At 36.7% G+C, this 20,573-nt stretch overlaps 1 protein-coding gene across 1 annotated transcript; it reads right to left on the reverse strand.

The window, feature by feature from the left end:
* Positions 1-1,654: 1,654 nt before the first annotated feature.
* On the reverse strand, positions 1,655-20,276 carry abcg2c (ATP-binding cassette, sub-family G (WHITE), member 2c). The gene is made up of 16 exons (XM_039674008.2): positions 20,183-20,276; positions 18,527-18,717; positions 17,228-17,287; positions 16,769-16,886; positions 14,742-14,897; positions 14,404-14,561; positions 12,721-12,872; positions 12,516-12,608; positions 10,355-10,530; positions 9,491-9,642; positions 5,309-5,398; positions 5,109-5,233; positions 4,531-4,685; positions 2,507-2,596; positions 2,366-2,418; positions 1,655-2,215 (listed from the first exon to the last, which is right to left on the reverse strand). The coding sequence occupies exons 1-16, from the start codon at positions 20,183-20,185 to the stop codon at positions 2,068-2,070; spliced, it is 1,920 nt and encodes a 639-aa protein (XP_039529942.2). The 5' UTR covers positions 20,186-20,276; the 3' UTR covers positions 1,655-2,067.
* Between the last annotated feature and the right edge of the window lie 297 nt (positions 20,277-20,573).

The raw sequence follows: 20,573 nt of genomic DNA on the forward strand, positions 1-20,573 counted from the left end.
CTCTGTGGTTTCTTTGGTTTTTTAAATGCATTTTCTTCTTTGAAAGTTAAATAGAATTCAGTTCCTCTGTAGAATTTGTAAACATTTTAATTTAAACGTCTAAGGAATGCATGACTTTTCCAATTTAGTCTGCTTAAACCCAGCTATTTCTTAAGTTGTGGTCATTTACCATTGCTCTGATATTTCACTTGAGGTTGAAGATTGCATTTTGTCAGTGTTCAGTAAAACCCATGCATTTAATTCCCTTGCAAACTACCATCTCATTAAAGGGATAGTTCACTTTGAAATTAATTTTTGATATGTTTTAGCTTACCTCAAGGGCATCCAAGATGTAGGTGTCTTTGTTTCCACAGCATTTTTGACATTTTTCAGTCAAACTATTGTTGTCTATCAGCCATACACTGGAGGCTAAGGGGGTTCACCAAAAAGCATGCACAGAGAAGTCAAAATTAAACACGATTTAATGACTCGTAAATGTAAGTACACATTGATGGCCTAAGACACGAAACGAGCGTTTTTTGTGAGAAAACGAACAGTATTTATATAGTTTTTACTTCGTGTAATCACAGTGACGTCCAAATGATCTGAATCAGTTGTGCAATGTCCAACTGAACCGAACTGAATCAGTTCAATGTTACGCCGGAAGTGATCGCTTGCGCGTGACGTCACTCAATATTTACACGGAGATTTCGGAAGTTTTACCTTTTACTAAACATATTTAGATATACCGAAATCGTCTTCAATTGTGGTTTCCCGTATATCTAAATATGTTTAGTGAAAGGTAAAACTTCTGAAATCTCTGTAGCCTATAAACAAAGAGTGACGTCGGCGCGCAACGATCACTTCCGGCGCAGGCCGACGCGGCCGTCAGATCATTTTGTCATGGCTATGATTACAAGAGGTAAAAACGATATAAATACTGTTCGTTTTCTCACACAAACCGCTCGTTTCGTGTCTTAGTCCATCAATGTGTACTTACATTTACGAGTCATTAAATCATGTTTAATTTTGACTTCTCTGTGCATGCTTTTTGGTGGACGCCCTTAGCCTCCAGTGTACGACTGATAGACAACAACTGTTTGACTGAAAAATGTCAAAATTGAAAATACTGCAGAAACAAAGACACCTACATCTTGGATGCCCTTGAGGTAAGCTAAAACATATCAAAAATTAATTTCAAAGTGAACTATCCCTTTAACTCAGATGCACATCATTGCACGAGTGCCCACTACTGGCTGAACCCGGACTGTGCTGTGCACGTGATCACCTGGAATTGGAGCTTATATAAAAAATGTTCTTAAATTTGCTTAGGCTACGGAGCCCCTCTAGTCCCACTTTGGTAAAAAAAATTAATTATAACTATCTTGTGGCCTCAAGATAGTAGGCTAACTCGTGGTAACTCTTTCAGCATTTTCAAATATTGCCAGTGGGCTGAGTCAGCCAGGCTCTGACCAGGGGTTTAGTTAAACCTTTAAGCCGCTTTGCTTAGTTATATTGCATTTCATTGTGACTAAGAAAAAAAAACAACAACAAAAAAACGAATTAACTCAACTCAGCATTCTTGAAATCACATCAGGTTCCCCCTTCACGTTCAATATTTTGCAGTGTTTCTCAAAACTATACTGTATTTAAGTAAATCATGTTGGGGCAAAAGTGTATCTAAGGTTTTTACTAATAGTTTTGGTAATTAATCAACCTTGGCAATAGATGCAGCCTGTTTCAAAATGATAAAAACAATAAAATTTGGCTTTTAAAAAATTGGCAAACAAATACAAGCACATGTAAGGCATAAAATAGTAATATCCTTTTCAGGTTCACAACATCTGTATTCATTTCACAACAAATTAATAAAATAGTAATATTCTTTTCAGGTTCACAACATCTAATCAGTTCACAACAAATTAAAAATGTACAAATATAATTTTCTACTTTATGCCAGAGGTAGAAGATATGAGGTAGTGAGTTAAGTGGACGCTGTATAAGGCTGATATTTCAGTCTTTATGGTTGAAAAGCTGAAAAGTATCATTTCCTGATTACAGGGTTCAGAATAAACCAGTGTCATTCCATCACTTCCAGCGATTGATCCGACGCAGCTGCACGTACGCCAGAATCAGACACGTGCTCATAATGCCTGTCAGAGCGACCTGATTCTGCCAAAAACCCCAAGCGCTGTGGTCGATCTCTTGATGATCCAGGTACATGTCTCCCGTCATCCTGCCGGTCAGAGAAAGAGAGAGAGTTTCTTAGGTGTGCAGCTGAAATCCAAACACTGGCACTGACCTCTTGTGGCCACTTCAGCTCAACAGATTTGATTGTTCTGTTTATTTCCAGTAGGTGGCGCTGTTGGGCTTGAGTGAGTCCTACCTGGTGTAGTTACTAGTGAAAACTTGATCTTTTAGTTCATTGATGGCAAGTGCCTGAAGAGAGACAGTTTGAGTGGGTTACTGCTGAACTGCAAATTTGTATACAGCCTCAAATGTGTTGTAAAATGTTTTACGGTCTTACATTGTAGCCATATCGGAAAATACTGGCCCATTTCAGCCAGGACATCCAGCTCAGCATTGAATTCAGGTTCACCAGGAAACCCCCAAACACCTGAGAAAGCAGGTCAGGAAAAACAGAGCTATGACCCCAAAACATTAAACCCTAGACACGACATTCATCTCAAAAATTGACATTTAACTTCCTATATCTGGAATCTAAGAGCATTTTCACACCTGGCTCGTTTGGAGACTTTAATTTGGAAACTGGCACATTTTCTCTAAGTTTATTAAGGCATATTGACACAAGAGGTGGTTACAAGATGTAAACAATATAAATACTGTTCGTTTTCACACAAACGGCTCGTTTCGTGTCTTAGGCCATCAATGTGCACTTACATTTACGAGTCATTAAATCATGTTTAATTTGGACTTCTCTGTGCATGCTCTTTGAGGTGGTGACCATAGACCTCCATTATATGACTGACAGAGAAGAACGGTTTGACCTAAAAATATCAAAATTGAAACTACTGTGGAAACAAATACACCTACATCTTGGATGCCCTTGAGGTAAGCTAAAACATCCCAACAATTAATTTCAAAGTGAACTATCCCTTTAAACAGCTAACTAAACCAATGAGAAAGTGCAACCTTTTAAGTCTCTGTTTTGTAACAAAGTGAAATCTAAAGTTCTGAAAACACTCTATAAGGGGCCATTCACCCAGAACACATCTTTGCAATTAAAGGAGTAGTTCACTTTAAAAAAAAACTTTTGCTGATAATTTACTCACCCCCATGTCATCCAAGATGTCCAAGTCATTCTTTCTTCAGTCGAAAAGAAATTAAGGTTTTTGATGAAAACCATATAATGGTTCTCCATATAATGGACTTCAATGGGAACCAAACGGTTCAAGGTCCAAATGAGAGTTTCAGTGCTGCTTCAAAGGGCTTTAAACAATACGAGACGATGAATAAGGGTCTTATCAAGCGAAACGATCAGTCATGTCAAAAATAAATAAAAACGTTTAAGTTTTATAAGCATAAATACTCGCCTTGCTCTGTTCTGTGATGAGCGTTCGTGACTCTCCTGTTCATCAAAATGAACAAATGTTTTTCTGATGAATAAGGGTCTTATCTAGGACTCTTCGATTCATGACTCGAAGGGTCCTAGATAAGGCCCTTAATCGTCGTCTGGTGTCGTTTAAAGCCCTTGCACTGAAACTCATTTGGACCTTGAACTGTTTGGTTCCCACTGAAGTCCATTATATGGAGAAAATCCATGTTTTCATTAAAAGCCTTAATTTCTTTTCGACTGAAAGGGTTAGTTCACCCAAAAATGAAAATTAAGTCATTAATTACTCACCCCCATGCTGTACCAACCCCGTAAGACCTTCGTTCGTCTTCGGAACACAAATGAAGATATTTTTGATTAAATTTGAGAGCTGTATAACTACCACATTGGCTCCTAAGGGACTGCCTCTTGACGGCCCAAAAAGTCAATGAAGAAAATGTTTAAATATCCCAAGTGACTACCGTGGCTCAACTATATGTTTATCAAGCGACGAGAATACTTTTTGTGCGAAAAAACAAACAAAAATAACGAGTTTATTCGACTATTTATTTTCTTCCTTGTAGGCCAGAACGAGACTTCCTTATAGATTTCCACGACGCATGCGCGAGAATTGCGATCTGAAGTAGTGCTGGTGTGAGCAGATCGCAATTCTCGCGCATGCGTCGTGGAAATCTACAGCATGGGGGTGAGTAATTAATGACTTAATTTTCATTTTTGGGTGAACTAACCCTTGAAGAAAGAAATACGTGGACATCTTGGATGACATGGGGGTGAGTAAATTATCAGCAAAAGTTTTAAAAAAAGTGAACTACTTTAAAAACGTGAGACGCGGGTAACAGGAACTAAAAAACGAGTGCAACGGTCGATCATGTCCGGTCTGCCGTGTAAAATTAGTGCTGTATAATGGACAAGGATGGAAAATCATGCTGTGTGTGAACTTGCCCCCAAGTAAATATATTCTGTTCCACCAAACTCACCATCATAAAGACATACGGCAGTGCGATGAGGATGTTAGCCATGGCGAAGGAGCCCACGCTGGCACTGACCAAGAAGGCCAAGCTCACCGCTGACAAACTGACCATGCTCATGGTCAAACAGTACAGGAAGAACGCCTCCACATCAGGCTTCAGACCTGAACTCATGAAAAAGGGCCATTTATGTTCATACGTGTTGCTAATCATGATGCTATTGCTAATCATTTGTGACACAATGACAATAAGGAATTGACACTTTTTCATTTTAGCCACTTTCTTTTGTCAACATGGAGGGTAACAACAAGAAGACAAAACCTAGTGCTTTCAGTCTGATCTGAAATGCTCTACGTGTGCATCAACTCTTTCATCACAACTGATTTCAATAGCATGTTGCTAAGCTAATAACGTAACACTTTATTAAAAGTAAAACATTTACTATCTATTTTATACAATACTATACATTTGTAACATTTACCATTTTGGATTTATGTTGTAATTCATTATGGGATTGTCTTCTTGGAAAAGGATCCATGTGATATTTGGCCAGAGAAGGTCTCAGAGAAGGCAGTGCCACTACTTACCCATCATGAAGTACGGGATGGCGGAAAAGATGAAGACGGGGAGGATGCGGTTTGGAATGAGGTCAGCAAACACTTTAGACAGGAAGTAGACAGAGGTGCGGTAGAAACCACTCGAGTTCTCATGGCTGAAGACGAGAGGAACATGTGTTGATGGTCTTCATCTAACAGGTTGGAAAGCTCATGTTTAGAGGTTGACTCACATGAAGAGCACTCTCTCGCTGATGAAGAGCTCCACCGCAGACAGATTGCCAAACACCATGTTGATGACCAGAAAAAAGAAAGCTCCCGTTCTGTAGAGAGAAAAAAATTAAAAACATTTGTCAACATCTCTGCCATGCTGGAAATCAGCTTCTGGGCCAAATCCTAAATGATTGTGAACCATTTTTGCCCAGAGTTGACAATTTGTGGACTTGTTCATCCACCATTTGAGGATTTACCACAGGTTCTCTATGGGTTCTCTAAGACCATGAATTAAAAATTTAAATGTAATGATCTCCAAACCAATTCATGATCACGATTCACCTTGTGACATGAAACTCATCATGCTGGAAAATGCATTAATCATCAAGTCAAGTCGAGTATATTTACGTTATAGCGCTTTTCACAATATAGATTGCATCAAAGCCAGTGTTGTAGTACTCGAGACTCGGACTCGGTCTCGAGACCATATTTTAATGGTCTTGGTCTTGTCATGGACTCGTGTCCATTTGGACTCGGAAATTGACTCGTACTCGAACATTTTTTTTTTAGGACTCGGAATTATTACCGAGTCCACTCGAGTTCAATTCAAAATATTTTTTCACGATTATGTATGTTAGTAAAATATTTCTTTAAATTGATTGACACGCCCAGTGATTGGTGATTTTCTAGAGCGCAACTGCGCATGACAAATTGTAAAAAAATTACTTTTAACACCACCTACTATGTGGCCTTTTTACCCTAAACTGATCATATTTTTTAAACTCTAAGTAAATTCAGTAAAAAAAAAAAAAAAAGGATTTCTCTAAGTAAATAAAAGTAAATTAGGTAATCAACCCTCACTGGTCTCGGTCTCGACTCGGACTCGACCGTCTCTGGTCTCGGACTCGACTCTCTCTGGTCTCGGTGTCGACTCGGGTGGTCTCGACTACAACACTGATCAAAGCAGCTTCACAGTATCAATCAAAACATAAAAACAATGTTCGTTTCATCCACGTTTGGTAGAGCTGATTAAGGATATTATTGATTGGTTAGTTGATCTGAATATCCCCAACTGAGCAAGCCAAAGGCAACAGTAGTAAGGAACCGATAAACTCCATTAAGTTACCTAATGGTGTCCTAAAACTCCATCAGGAGTTTTTGCGAGAGCCACTCCCTTGGGTGAAAAGCAACCCCACACATGGATGGTCTCATGATGTTTCACTGTTGGCCCGACACCAGACTCATGGTAGCTTCTTTCCAGAAGTCCCAAACAGCCAACAAGAGGGCTTCATCAGAGAAAATAACTTCACACCAGTCTTCTGCTGTCCAATCCTTGGCTTGTACTTCCTGCTGAATTTCAGTTTGTCCTTGATGTTTTCTCAGGCTGCTCTTCTTGACACCAGCCCAAATTCTTCGCCTCACTCAATTCAATTCATTCAATTCAAAAAACTTTATTTATCCCCATAGGGCAATTCAGTTTTAGCCATCCAGTCATTTTAAACAAGACAAGACAACAATCAATCGAACTTTCAGAAACACTGTCAGTGATATCGCATTTGGGCACCAGAACAAAACAGTGAGCACACCGATCTTAATACAAAGACAGAGCAGGGACCCAAGTTCAAGAAAATAAATACATAAATAGATAATAATAAATAAATACATACAAGGTATATGATTCAAGGCACATGACTAGTTGCCACTGCCAGCAGTATTTAAAAGCCCGATGACAGAAGGAATAAAAGAATTAGCATATCTGTTAGGAGCGAGGTAGCGCCGACGTGAGGGCATTAGACAGAATTCTTGACTAAGGACGTGGTCAGGATGACTCAAAACTTGTCTAGCCTTCTGAAGCACCCGTTTTTTTCCAGAGGGAGCTCAGGTCTGTCAGCTGAACTCCAATAATCTTGGAGCAGATTTTAACAATGCTGGTGAGGCTATTCTTGTCTCTCACAGACAATCCATGAAACCAACATATAAAAGAAAATGTTAGAAGATTTTCAATGAATGAATAATAAAAGATACATAAGATCCTCTGAGACACATTAAAAGAATTTAACTTCCGCAATAAGTGGATTCTTTGTTGTCCCCGCTTAGTGATTGATTCTGTGTTTTTGTCAAACTTTAAGTTGGAGTCAAACATGGTTCCTAAATACTTGTACGTCTCTACAATTTCAACATTTTCTCCATGTATGATGCTGGCTTCTGGGTTAAAACGATTCTTCCTAAAATCAATAATTAACTCTTAAGTCTTTGTCACATTAAGGTCCAGGTAATTATCATCACACCACTTCACAAATTGTGATAGGGCACTCCCATGGCCCGATTGATCCCCCTGCAATAGTGACAGTAAAACAGTGTCATCAGAGAATTTCACGAGGTAGCTACCCTGTTGGGCAGTCCTGCAGCTATCCGTGCACATAATAAAAAGCAAGGGAGAGAGGACACAGCCCTGTGGAGACCCTGTATTTGAAGTAAATGTGGCCATTCGCAAACACCTGCTGGAGTCTGTCCGTTAAAAAGGTTAAAAGCAACAATAAAATCTGATCAGGCAGATTAAAATAAGAGGCAAGTTGCTCAATTAAAATATGAGGCTGCATCTTGTTAAAAGCTGAAGAAAAATCAGCAAATAAAAGTCTTGCGTGTGTTTTGGGTTTTTCAAGGTGCTTGTATAATTTGTCCAATATGAATATCTTAGAGTCATCCACACCCTTCCCAGCTTGATAGGCAAACTGAAGTGGATCTAGTTTGCCATCAATTAGGGAGACAATTTCATCTTTCAATATTTTCTCAAAATTTTTCATCACAAGTGATGTTAGTGCAACTGGTCTAAATTCGTTTAGTTCTTTTGGATTATTGGATTTAGGAACAGGAATTATAGTTGATGTTTTCCATAAGGCAGGAATTTGACCACACTCAATACACATCTGAAAAAGTATTGTAAACACCTCACTAAGCTGGTCTGCACAATGACGCAGGGTGCGTCCACAGATGGAGTCAGGGCCAGCAGCTTTGCGTACGTTTACTTTTTTGAAAAGATTTGTGACATTACTTTGTGTTATCACTAAACAATTCTGTGGAACCAAAGATTCCCGCATTTCAGAGATATCCTTCAGAAAATCAGATCTTTCAAAACGAGAAAAAAAAGAATTAAAACCATTAGCCAAGTCAGCATCATCTACACCATTTACATGAATGGCCTGCTTGGTCTCACAGGAAGACTGATTAATTGATGTCATGGGTTTTATACCCGTCCAGGCTGCCCTGAGGTCCCCTCAACAATACAGACTTTCAATTTTGCTTCTGTACTTCATTTTGGCTTTCTTTATTTCAACCTTAACTTCTTTGGAAGCTGTTTTTTTCTCCAGGGGGGTTCCTGAGTAAAATATTCTTTTCTTTTTATTAATGGCAGTTTTAAGTTCTTTGGTCACCCAGGGTTTATTGTTTGGGAAAGTAACCACTTTTTTAGATGGGATTACTGAATCCACACAGAAAGTGATGTATGATGAGACAGTGTCTGTAAGTTCATTTAAATCATCACACCCATCATAAAAACATTGCCAGTCTGTACACTCAAAGCATGCCTGGAGAGAGGAGATGCTGGCCTCTGACCAGATCTTCACTGTCCTTTCCTCCCGCTCCAGGCGCCTGAAGGACGGTTTATATACCGGCATGAGATAGACACTGCTATGGTACGAAGCACCAAAAGGAGGCATAGGTAGGGATTTGTAAGCTCCGCTTACTGAGCCATAGCATAAATCTAGCATGGAGTTCTTCTGTGTGGTAGAACAGGTCACATACTGTTCATACGTCCTCAAAGACTTTTTTAAATTACAATGATTAAAATCACCAAGGATAAACTTGGGTGCCTCTGGGCAAATAGAGTCTAGTTTATACTGTGTGCGTTCAGATGCACTCAAAACCACCTGTTGCCAGTATTGAGCCACTGCACTGCACTGGTGGTGACATGATTCAGTAGAAGATAGTCCTGGTGCTTACTGGACACTCTGGGACGTCCTAAAGCCTTCTTCACTGCAGTTAAACCTCTCTTCCTTAAGCAAGCAATATATATATCTATATATATATATATATATATATATATATCCATAATTCATGTACCATGAATGCAAATTTTCAAAATGGTGGCAAAAAGTTAAGTTAGAACATAATGAACACTAATTTTGAGCCATGGGTCTACTCACCTGTTCTGAAGAGCCTCTGGTAAAGTGTGTGGGATCTGGTAGTATATCAGTCCTACTAAAATCCCAAAGAAAATGTTGAGGAACAGTTGAGCGTAAGACGTCTGAGGATTCCTCAAGATGTTTCTTACAGTGCGGCCACTAACTAAAAGGAGCTGCAACATAGATTATGCCAATTACAAAGGTACAGAGTTACAATCACCTTTAATTTTATAGTGTTTTGTACTAGATATGCATTGATATGAACATTTTGACTGATACGATCATTCTTTATATTTAAAAGCCAATAACCGATATATTGGCCGATAAATCTAATTCAAAATTTGTATACATTTTGATAGCCTGTTTACAAAAACGAAAATCTCACTATTAAAAGCTCCGTCCCAAGTACACATTTATAATGATCTCATTATATTTTTTATGTAGCCTATAAAACAGACTGGCGCTGAAGTGCTTTCAATCATATTTCAAGGGATTCAAATCCCATCAGGGCAAACAGTGCGCATCTGAAATGTCTTAGTTGAAGGAAATAATTCATTATTTATCGGCTTAAATATATCAAATTTCCTTATCGGGCCGATAGCAATAACATTAAAAGTTATCACTTATCAGCCGATATATTGTGCATCCCTAATTTATACAATACATATGGTTTCAAAGCAGCTTTGCACTGATAAACAGTAAAATAATGATTCTGCTGTAAAGAAACTCTAGAAAGAAAATAGTAAACGGTCAAGTATTCAGTTGATTCAGTTTAGTTCAATAACTGTGCAAAGTTCATCAATGATAGAAGGTCATCTATTGATGTTATTCTTGGTTATATATTTTAGTCAAAATAGGTAAAGTTAACCAGTTGCTTCTACGTACCTGGTAATAGAAAGGTGTGGCGTAACCGACCCGGTCACCTTTAGTGACCTCAGGGTCAATCCCATCTGAAATCTGACTGAGTTGTTCTTTCACTTTGATGAAATGAGCGGACTGTCTGTAAATTACTGCCAGAGGGTTCTCATTTTCCACAGTCTCCTCACCGCTGCTGCACTTTTCTATAAACACCCCAAACACAGATGGTTAGCTGATCACATATAGTTCAGAAATGTTAAAAAAATATATATTTTAGAGTTACCACGACCAAAAACATAGAAATGTGCATGTGAAGTACCAAGAATTACAACCAGTAGTGGCCAAAAGTATTGGAGATATTTGTTTTTAATGACCATACAAATTCAAATAAACCATCGAAATATGAGGAAAACATTTTTCAACATTTTTGGTTAAGGTTTTGGTTCTTGGTTAAGGTTAGCCTGGGTTTGCCCATTCTGCCTTGCAGAAACGTGATTTTATTCGCGCTGCTAGGCAGTCTGGATACCATGAATCAAATTTTCCCCCGAATTAGGGAACCAATCACAGAAGGGGGATGGAGCACAGGCGCATTTGATAGACGTACAGGCACATTTGATAGACATTCGTAGCACCCAATAATACGGCTCTGGGCATTCGTAAACCACGCCTCAAATGCGAGAAATCGAACATGTGGTTTCCAGACCACGTTTCATTCTCAATGATACGTAGTCTGGCGTTAGCCAGGCTAGGTTAAGGTATTTATCTGACAAAATTATTCGACAAAAAAGGCAAAAACTACAACTACAGGTTTTATTTTACAATGCAAAAAAGAATACTACCCCCACCCCCCCCCCACCCCTAAAAAAAGCTCACAGGAAAAAGCATACATTGGCATACAATCAGACCAAAAAACTCCTCAATCAGACCATGTAAACACCTTAAAGGATTAGTTCACTTTTGAAAAAACTTTTGCTGATAATTTACTCACCCCCATGTCATCCAAGATGTCCATGTCTTTCTTTCCTCAGTCGAAAAGAAATTTAGGTTTTTGATGAAAACATTCCAGGATTTTTCTCCATATAATGGACTTCAATGGGAACCGGATGGTTCAAGTATCAAGAGACGGTTCATAACAGTTTCAGATGCAGCTTCAAATGTCTTTAAACGATATCAGACGATGAATAAGGGTCTTATCATGCGAAACGATCGCTTATTTCAAAACTTATTCCAAAAATGTAACTTTTCTAAGGACAAATGCCAGCCTTGCTCTATTCTGTGAGGCGCGTTTGCAACGTCACGTATTACGTAATTACGTTCAAAAGGTCACGGGCGACGTAGCCGGAAGTACAGAATCAAAATCGTCCGACATCGTTGTTTTTCCTTTTAATTCCTTTTTTTTGTAAACGGTGTTTGAGTTAGTTTGCACGTTCAACCTTTGCGTTCAACTTGTAAACACTGACTCTGTACTTTCGGCTACGTCGCCCGAGACCTTTTGAACGTAATTACGTAATACGTGACGTTGCAAACGCGCCTCACAGGATAGAGCAAGGCTGGCATTTGTCCTTAGAAAAGTTACATTTTTGGAATAAGTTTTGAAATAACCGATCGTTTCGCATGATAAGACCCTTATTCATCGTCTGATATCGTTTAAAGACATTTGAAGCTGCATCTGAAACAGTTATGAACCGTCTTTTGATACTTGAACCATCCGGTTCCCATTGAAGTCCATTATATGGAGAAAAATCCTGGAATGTTTTCATCAAAAACCTAAATTTCTTTTCGACTGAGAAAAGAAAGACATGGACATCTTGGATGACATGGGGGTGAGTAAATTATCAGCAAAAGTTTTTTTTCAAAAGTGATCTAATCCTTTAATTGATCTGATTTAGCTCGATCCGAATTAAATTTGATTTAAATTTTTTTAAATCAAATTTAAATCTTTTAAATCTTTTTTAAATCTTTCTCTAAATTACTCCAGTCTTCAGTGTCAAGTGATCATTCACAAATCATTCTAATATACTGATTTGGTGTTCAAGTTGTTATCTGCATAAAAAAGTATAAAAGAACAGCATTTATTTATATTAATATTATTTATATTATTATAAGCGTCTTTACTGTCACATTGGATCAATTTAATCTGCCCAATTCTTGCTGAATAATTTCTTTTTTTTAAAAACCACAACAGCACCTGATTTATTGTTATGAATTTGAGGAAGGACAGTTCCGTTTATGACATCCAGGAAGAAGTCTGCCGGGTTGTTGAATGGCTCACACTTGTAGCCTACGACACAAGGACACAAGTTTGAGAATCATAGTACACATGCAATCATGTAATTAGCAAATCACAGCTCATTTGCTTTTGAATTTTTGGATTATCATCAGTATGTCAGTACCCAAGTCCTCAAAGTAGGTAATGGCTTTGTCGGCGGCACCTGCGTAGATGATTTCTCCTTTATTCATGAGGGTGAGGTGGTCAAACTGCCTGAAGATGGAGTAGCGTGGCTGGTGAATGGAGAAGATGACGGTCTTACCCTTTTTGGAGATCCTAAAGCAAACACAACAACAAGAGTAAAACCAGTGTGAAAGCTAGTTCAAGTAAATGATCAAAATCAATCAATCTCTAACTTTCCCATGATTCCCTTGTGTGTGACTGTACTTTGACTTTGAAGTGGAATGTGGTTTCTCGTGACAGATACACAGTACAACAACCCTGAAGGTGAAAACACGGTACATGTTTTGCAACTTTCCGGACGTTTCAACAAAACTTCAAATGATCTGAGACTGTGACAGGCTCACACACATTTCCAATGCCTCTAAATTATTAACATGATCAAAACTTTGCTGAAAAACCTTTTGTACACAATCTACTGCATTCCTTCTGTTGTCTAATTGTTAGATTATATGTGTTTAGTAAAAGGCCTTTTACTATAATATTTAAAACACACACACACACACACACACACTACTGGTCAAAAGTTTTAGATCGGTAAGATTTTTTTTTTTTTAATGTTTTTAAAATAAGTCTCTTCTGCTCAACAAGGCTGCAATTATTTGATAAAAAATACCAAAAAAAAAGAGAAATATTGTGAAATATTATTACAATTTAAAACAGCAGTTTTCTATGTGAATATATAGTGAAGTATAATTTATTCCTGTGATCAAAGCTGAATTTACAGCATCATTACTCCAGTCTTCAGTGTCACATGATCCTACAGAAATTATTATATGATGCTCGAGAAACATTTATGATTATCATCCATGTTGAAAACTGTTTTTTACATTTTTATTTCAGGATTCTTTGATGAATAGAAAGTTCAAAAGAACAGAATTGATCTGAAATGGAAAGCTTTTGTAACATTAATCACTACCATTCAAAAGTTAGGGGTCAGTAAGAATTTATTTTTTATTTTTGGGGGAAAGAAATGAGAAAATACTTTTATTCATCAAGGATGAGTTAAATTGATCAAAAGTTACAGTAAAGACATTTATAATGTTAGAAAAGATTATATTTTAAATAAATGCTGTTCTTTTGAACTTTTTATTCATAGAATTTTGGGGGAAAATATAGTACATGACTGTTTTCAACATTGAAAATAATAATTTGTTTTTTGAACATAAAATCAGCATATTAGAATGATTTCTGAAGGATCATGTGACACTGAAAACTGATGTGTAATCAGCAACAGTAATAATGTTGAAAATTCAGCTTTCAAATTACATTTTAAAATATATTAAAATAGAAAACAGTCATTTTAAATTGTCATAATATTTCACAATATTACTGTTTGTCATTTTTTTTTTTTTCATCAAATAAAGCAGCCTTGGTGAGCAGAAGAGACTTAAATTTTAAAAACATAACACAATTTTGACCGGTAGTATATGTACACACACACTTTAATATGGATTTTGGACTGTCAAAATGTTCTACACTACATATGATATGAACACAGAAAGACAGATAATGAATACAGAAATATTCATTTTTGGGTAAACTATTGCTTAAAGCTGGGTGTTTTTTGTATGGCTCACTTGTAGTGAACCTAGATATATGTATATTGGATAAGAGCATGTGGTACTTCTGCAGTAGCTCCATGATGGAGTTGGCTGTGTTGGCGTCCAGGCCTGTGGTGGGTTCGTCCAGGTACAGGAGAGAGGGGGAGGTGATGAGCTCCATACCGATGCTGCACCTCTTCTTCTCTCCACCAGAAACACCACGCAAAAACATCGTCCCAATCTGAGACGAAACAAGGACACATACCTACTGTCACACAGTATATGTTCTGGCATAGCGCCTAATCGTATTGTTAGAAATAGTTCTTGTGTGACTGAAGCACATGTGACCTTGACTCTGAAGAGAGGATGTTTTGTTCATACCAACACAACAAATCATTCTCAACATTCCTCTTCTCCGTACCTTAGTGTCTGCGCAGTCTTTGAGGCCGAGCTCCTGGATGACGGAATCGACCCTCTTCTCTTTGTCGGATGAGGAATACTTATTTCGTGACAAGCGGAGATTGGCAGAGAAGGCCAAGTTCTCTCTTACGGTCAGAGTACCCATCAGAATGTCATTCTGAAAGACAAACAAAAGGAAATGTAGGAGTTATATTGCTACCAATTATCCAGATACTTTATAACTTTATACACTACCGTTTTTTTTTCTTTCAAGAAATAAATACTTTTATTCAGCAAGGACACGTTAAATTCATCAAAACTGACAGATATTTATATTGTCACAAATAAAATTAAAATACTGTTCTTTTAAACTTTCTATTCATCAAAGAATCCTGTAAAAATGGATCACAGTTTCCACAAAAATATTAAGCAGCACAACTTTTTCAAAATTGATAATAATAATAATCATAATAAATGTTTCTTGAGCAGCAAATCAGCATATTAGAATGATTTCTGAGGGATCATGTGACACTGAAGACTGAAAATTCAACTTTAGGAGGAATCAAATATACATTACAGAATTCAAAGAAAAATTGGATGCACTAAGTCCAGCTGACTTCAAACAAATTTCACAATAAATTCGAAATATTTACGGAACCTGTGAATTATTTTGAAGAATTATTCACAAAAAAATATGAATAAAAATAGATAAATAAGGTTGAGAACAAACAAAAGAATATATATATAATGAAAATAAAAATAATAGCTTACATTACAGTCAAGTGGAAACTTTACATAATGACAGTGTTTAATTTACAACAATAATCTATGATTATATAATTATTATATTATTTAGTTACTATTTCTCAATTTTCCACAAATTCCTTCCATCTTTTCGACTACAGAGCACCTTTTTGATTTTTTATTTCTAAATAAAAGGTAAGGAATTCCATCTTATATATACAATTGCTTTCCAGTCCTCTATAGTGCACTTAAAGGGACACACACAAAAACGATGCGTCACACCCAAAAAGTGACAAGCTATAATAAATGATCTGGACTGGGGTATTTTGAGTTGAAATTACAGGCACATTCTGGGGACACCATAGATTTATACAGCGTTGTGCCCGAACGCATTCAATAGTTCATGAACTCCTTCATATTTTGGGCGAATGTGAACTGAACGTATTACTGCCTGATGATTGATGAACGTTACTGTGAACACGTTCATTCTAGTGTCTGTGAACGCACGCTCTCTCAGTTTAACTTTGTACAATAGGGGCCAGATTTCTATAGAGCATTCCAGGCTAAAGCACACATGAACAGGCCTTAATATGTAGCGAAAAAATACCCAATCTGGCAACACCAGCCAGCAGTGCCGTCGACAAAGCAGCGACTGAGGAGGCGTGTATGATCATTTAAACGGATTTTATGACGAGGTCGGTGAGGATGGGAAAAATCTTACATTTGTGTGCAAACTTTGCCCGTCGATAAAATAATTGTTGTCTGTGGTTGTATATGGGCTGTGGCAATAATAATAAAAAAAGAACTATGAATGAACTAGTTCATTTTTTGAAGTATGAACTATGAACTGAACTAGTTCATTTTAAAATGTGTGAACTGAACTTTGAAGTGAACTTTTCTTATCTTAATATGTCACCTTTAAAATAATATTTGGAAAGCCACAGATTCAGATTATTTTATTTCTTGCCATGTCAGCAGTCAGAGCTATTTTCATGGCAAAAAAAATCATTTACAAAAATACAAATATCATATACATACAACAAAAACAAAACAAATATAAACAAGAAGTCATATCATACAATCTATTTTTTTTTAATTAACATATGATAAAAAATCCAGAACCTTTTCAGGCATAATCTCATTAAATAGGTCCTTCAAAGAAGTAACTTCATAAAAGAGCCTTCTGCTTGCGTTAAGTCCAGGACAATCTAATAAAAAATGTTTGACAGATAAGGGAATTTTACAAAACATACATAAAGTTGGGTCTTCAGCTTTGAAAAGCCACAGAGAGTTTTGTCTCCTCACCTGAACTACATAAGCAGAGCAGAGCCTGAGGTCAGAGGTCACGATGGCGTTGTCAACTAGAACTTGACCTGATTTTAAGCCTTTAGGATCTTTCCGTCCTGCAATCACATCCAGAAGCCTGAATACAGACACACTGATATTAATAGCATATATTATATGCAGATAACTACTTAAAAATAATAGTTAAAAAACAAAACAATTGAACATTTAAAGGGATAAGGAACCAAAAAACATTGGACTTCCATTGTAGTCATAGAGGATTGGAATGACGAATTATCCTTTTATGAGATGATTGAAAGTGAATGAATCTCACCATGCGGTGACAAATTTATTTTGTAAAATATTTTATATGTAAACCTGTGCTTGTGAACTTATTTTGATATTTTGTCTAATGCAATGAGATTCAGATATTTTTAGCATCCAAATACTATCAACAGAAATAAATGAACACGTGCTTACGATGTCTTTCCACTTCCAGTAGGGCCCATTATAGCATTCATTCCGGGGTTTATGATACCACTGCAATAGATTGAACACAAAAAATGAAAACATCCGTTTTTGAGCTGCTTTTAACTACACAGGGAGTTACTTGGATTTTTATTACTAATTTTAATATATTTGAACCTTTAATTTATTCCTTTGATGGCAAAGCTGAAGTTTCATTGGTGCAGTCGTTAGTGTCACATGATCATTCAGAAATAATTCTAATACGATTAGGGCAGTCAAGGCCTAATGGTTCGAGAGTCAGACCGGTAACTCAAAGGTTGTGGGTTGGGATCGATTCTCAATGTGTGTATTTATTCACCACTTATGACTCCTAATGTTTCTGCACTAATTTTGATGGGTTAAATGAAAAGGACAAATTCCGAGTATGGGTGCTCAAGAAACACTTCTAATCATTATCAATGTTGAAAAATGTTTTTGTTGGTAAATATTTTCATGGAAACTGTGAGACACTACGATTCAAAAGTAATATTTAAAAGAAGAATACATCAATAAATGAATAAATAACAAATGAATTATTTTTCTCCCTGCAAGGATACATTAAATTGATCAAAAGTGACATTTATAAAGTTACAAAAGATGTCTGTCAAATAAATGCTGGTCTTTTAAACTTTCCATTCTTCACTCATGTCTCGTGGTTTCCACAGAAATATTAAGCAGCTAAACTTACACTGATAATAATAAGAAACATTATTAATAATTGAACAGCAATAATAACTGATGATAATTGAGCGCCAAGTCTGCTTATTAGAATGATTTCTGAAATATCATGTCACATTGAAGACTGGAGTAATGATGCTGAAAATTCAGCTTTGTCATCACAGGAATAAATGACATTTTATAAATATATTATTAAAATAGAATTTTTAAATTGTAATGATATTTCACAACCTTACTGTTTTAACTGTATGTTTGATCAAATAAATGCAGTCTTGGTGAGCAAAGAGACTTCTTTCAACAACATAACAAAAATATTTAATGAGTCCAAACTTTTGACCAGTATTGTAAAACCTACCAGTCAAAAGTTTCTCATTACCAGGTTTATGCTTAAACTCCTGGGCAAAAAAGGGGCATTTTTAGTGGCCTTTTTAATTAATTTCACAAATCACATTTCAGGAAATCAGCAATATTTGCACAAATACTGTATATAAAGTAACTTATAAAGAATAGCCTTTTTTTGCCCTGGAGTGTACATGCTTAAAGAGCCAGTAGTAGGTGTGCCCAAACTTTTGATTAGCAGAACAAGTCATTTACCTGACATCTTTGAGGATATCCTTTACAACCCAATCCCTACTAAACATTCCTAATCGTTCTTTCACACGGTAATGAATTTGATGGAAGGTGACAGTGGGTCCTGGAGTCTGGAAACATGGTATCGACTCCTCTGTGTCTATCGACGACTGCTCGTTCACAACCACCTCGTCCAGCATGATGCCTTCTTCTGTCTGTGGGAGATACATGAGGATTTCAATGAACAACTAAACAAGTACATTTCATTTGTACCACTGACAACATGTAAAGTGCATAAAAAATACAAGTAAGTCACACAAAAGTCAATTATAATAATAATCTGCATTATTGTGTCAACATATTATATTTTGAAATTCCTGATTGTTCTGTAACCTTTTGAAAAATCTGCTTAAGTTTAAGGATGTTGTAAGATAATTTAAATGAATAATTTAAATAATTTGAAATATTGAACTATTAACAATTTTTTGCCTAATTTGAACCACCTTTTGGAAGATTTCTGACATTTTATCAAAATGATACTCAGAGCTTTGGCTTTTATAAACGTGCTAGAAAAAAAACTACTGGTGTGCATCAGTCTATGATGTGCATCTGAGACAAAATATAAGATATCAGTTGATTTCCATACATTTTAGTCTGGGACTAGGCTTCAGCCTTGTCTCTGAAAACGGGCATTAACGTTAATGTTTTAAAGCTAGAGACAACCAACTAATACTAGCACAGAACATTCATTAAATCCATTGTTACGACTTACTGATGCTTTTTTTTTTTTTTAATTGCAGAAAGGTAACATATACAGACAATAATAGAACATAAACAACCAAAACAAAAATAAATACATAAATAAATAATAGAGCATAGTTCACGTTCAATTTTAACAAATACTGGAGCTGTTGTTATCCTAAAAAATGATGTCACTTCCTGGAGTATGACCTGGCCGAAAAGCGGTTCTTTCAGGACAAGTTTCATTATGTTGAAACATGTTGAAACATGTTGATAGTACGAAACACCGTGTTTACTACAGTATTATCTGGCGTAGAACCACCGCTGTTCAACTTACAACGTGAAATCTACAGCATTGGCGTGTGTGAGAAACAAATAGCGCGATTCATACATAGCCCGATTGATTCCCAAACGAATGAATCTTATGAGTCGGTTCATACAGTGAATCATAAAGACAGTCAGTTTATTCTGACTCCCGATTCTGAACAAAAGACTCTTAAGAGCTGGTTGATTTTAATGACTCAGAAAACATTCGTTATTGGCCGTTACTTAACTTCTCTATTTACTGAGTTCCAAACAACAGATCAGAAATTAAAAGCAACCGTGAATAAAGGGCACTGCTTGGCGGATTTATAAGAATAATATCGAGCACATTTTAGAAAATAGCACGTACGTGCGCAGGCGGAATCGCAAACATAGCCTACAACTTTCGTTCTCATAAAAAGGGTGACGAGTCCGACTTGTGTAATTGATCATTATTCTGTTGCCGATTCTTCTCACTCTTGGTGAACACACTAACCCATCGTTAAAAAATTAGTTAACTAGTTTCTCAAATAGAACTTAAGAATTTCCACGCAATTTTCCCTTTTTTCGTTACTTTAGTCGCTAAGTTAGGCTACATTCTCGTTTAAAAAAATCTATAAAATAGAGGCAACATACCATGTCTTCGAGTTCGAGGAAATGTGCTCCTCTGGGTTTATTGTCCACCAATGGTGGTCCTGACTCCTGGCTTTGGTCAGTTTGGGGTTTTTACGGGTGGGTGGGCTTTAACTCACACTTCTAAGAACAACACTAAGTCGAAATAAACAGCAGTATCTCTCCATATCTGCATTCTGTACATCAATGTACATCACAGCATGTCACACACAACTGCTGAAGCCTGCAGGATACAGAGGAATGAACAGGTTTGTCTGATTATTAAGAGTGTTGAAGAGATGAAAATGCAAATTCTGACACCCATATTGTTCCAAACCTGTATAAATGTCTTTGCCTGCAGAACACAAAGGAAGAAATTTTGAAGAATGTTTGTAACCAAACAGTTGTGGGGCAA

The sequence above is a fragment of the Pimephales promelas genome, chromosome 11 (assembly GCF_988280905.1).
Source record: "Pimephales promelas chromosome 11, fPimPro1.hap1.1, whole genome shotgun sequence".
Lineage (NCBI taxonomy): Eukaryota > Metazoa > Chordata > Actinopteri > Cypriniformes > Leuciscidae > Pimephales > Pimephales promelas.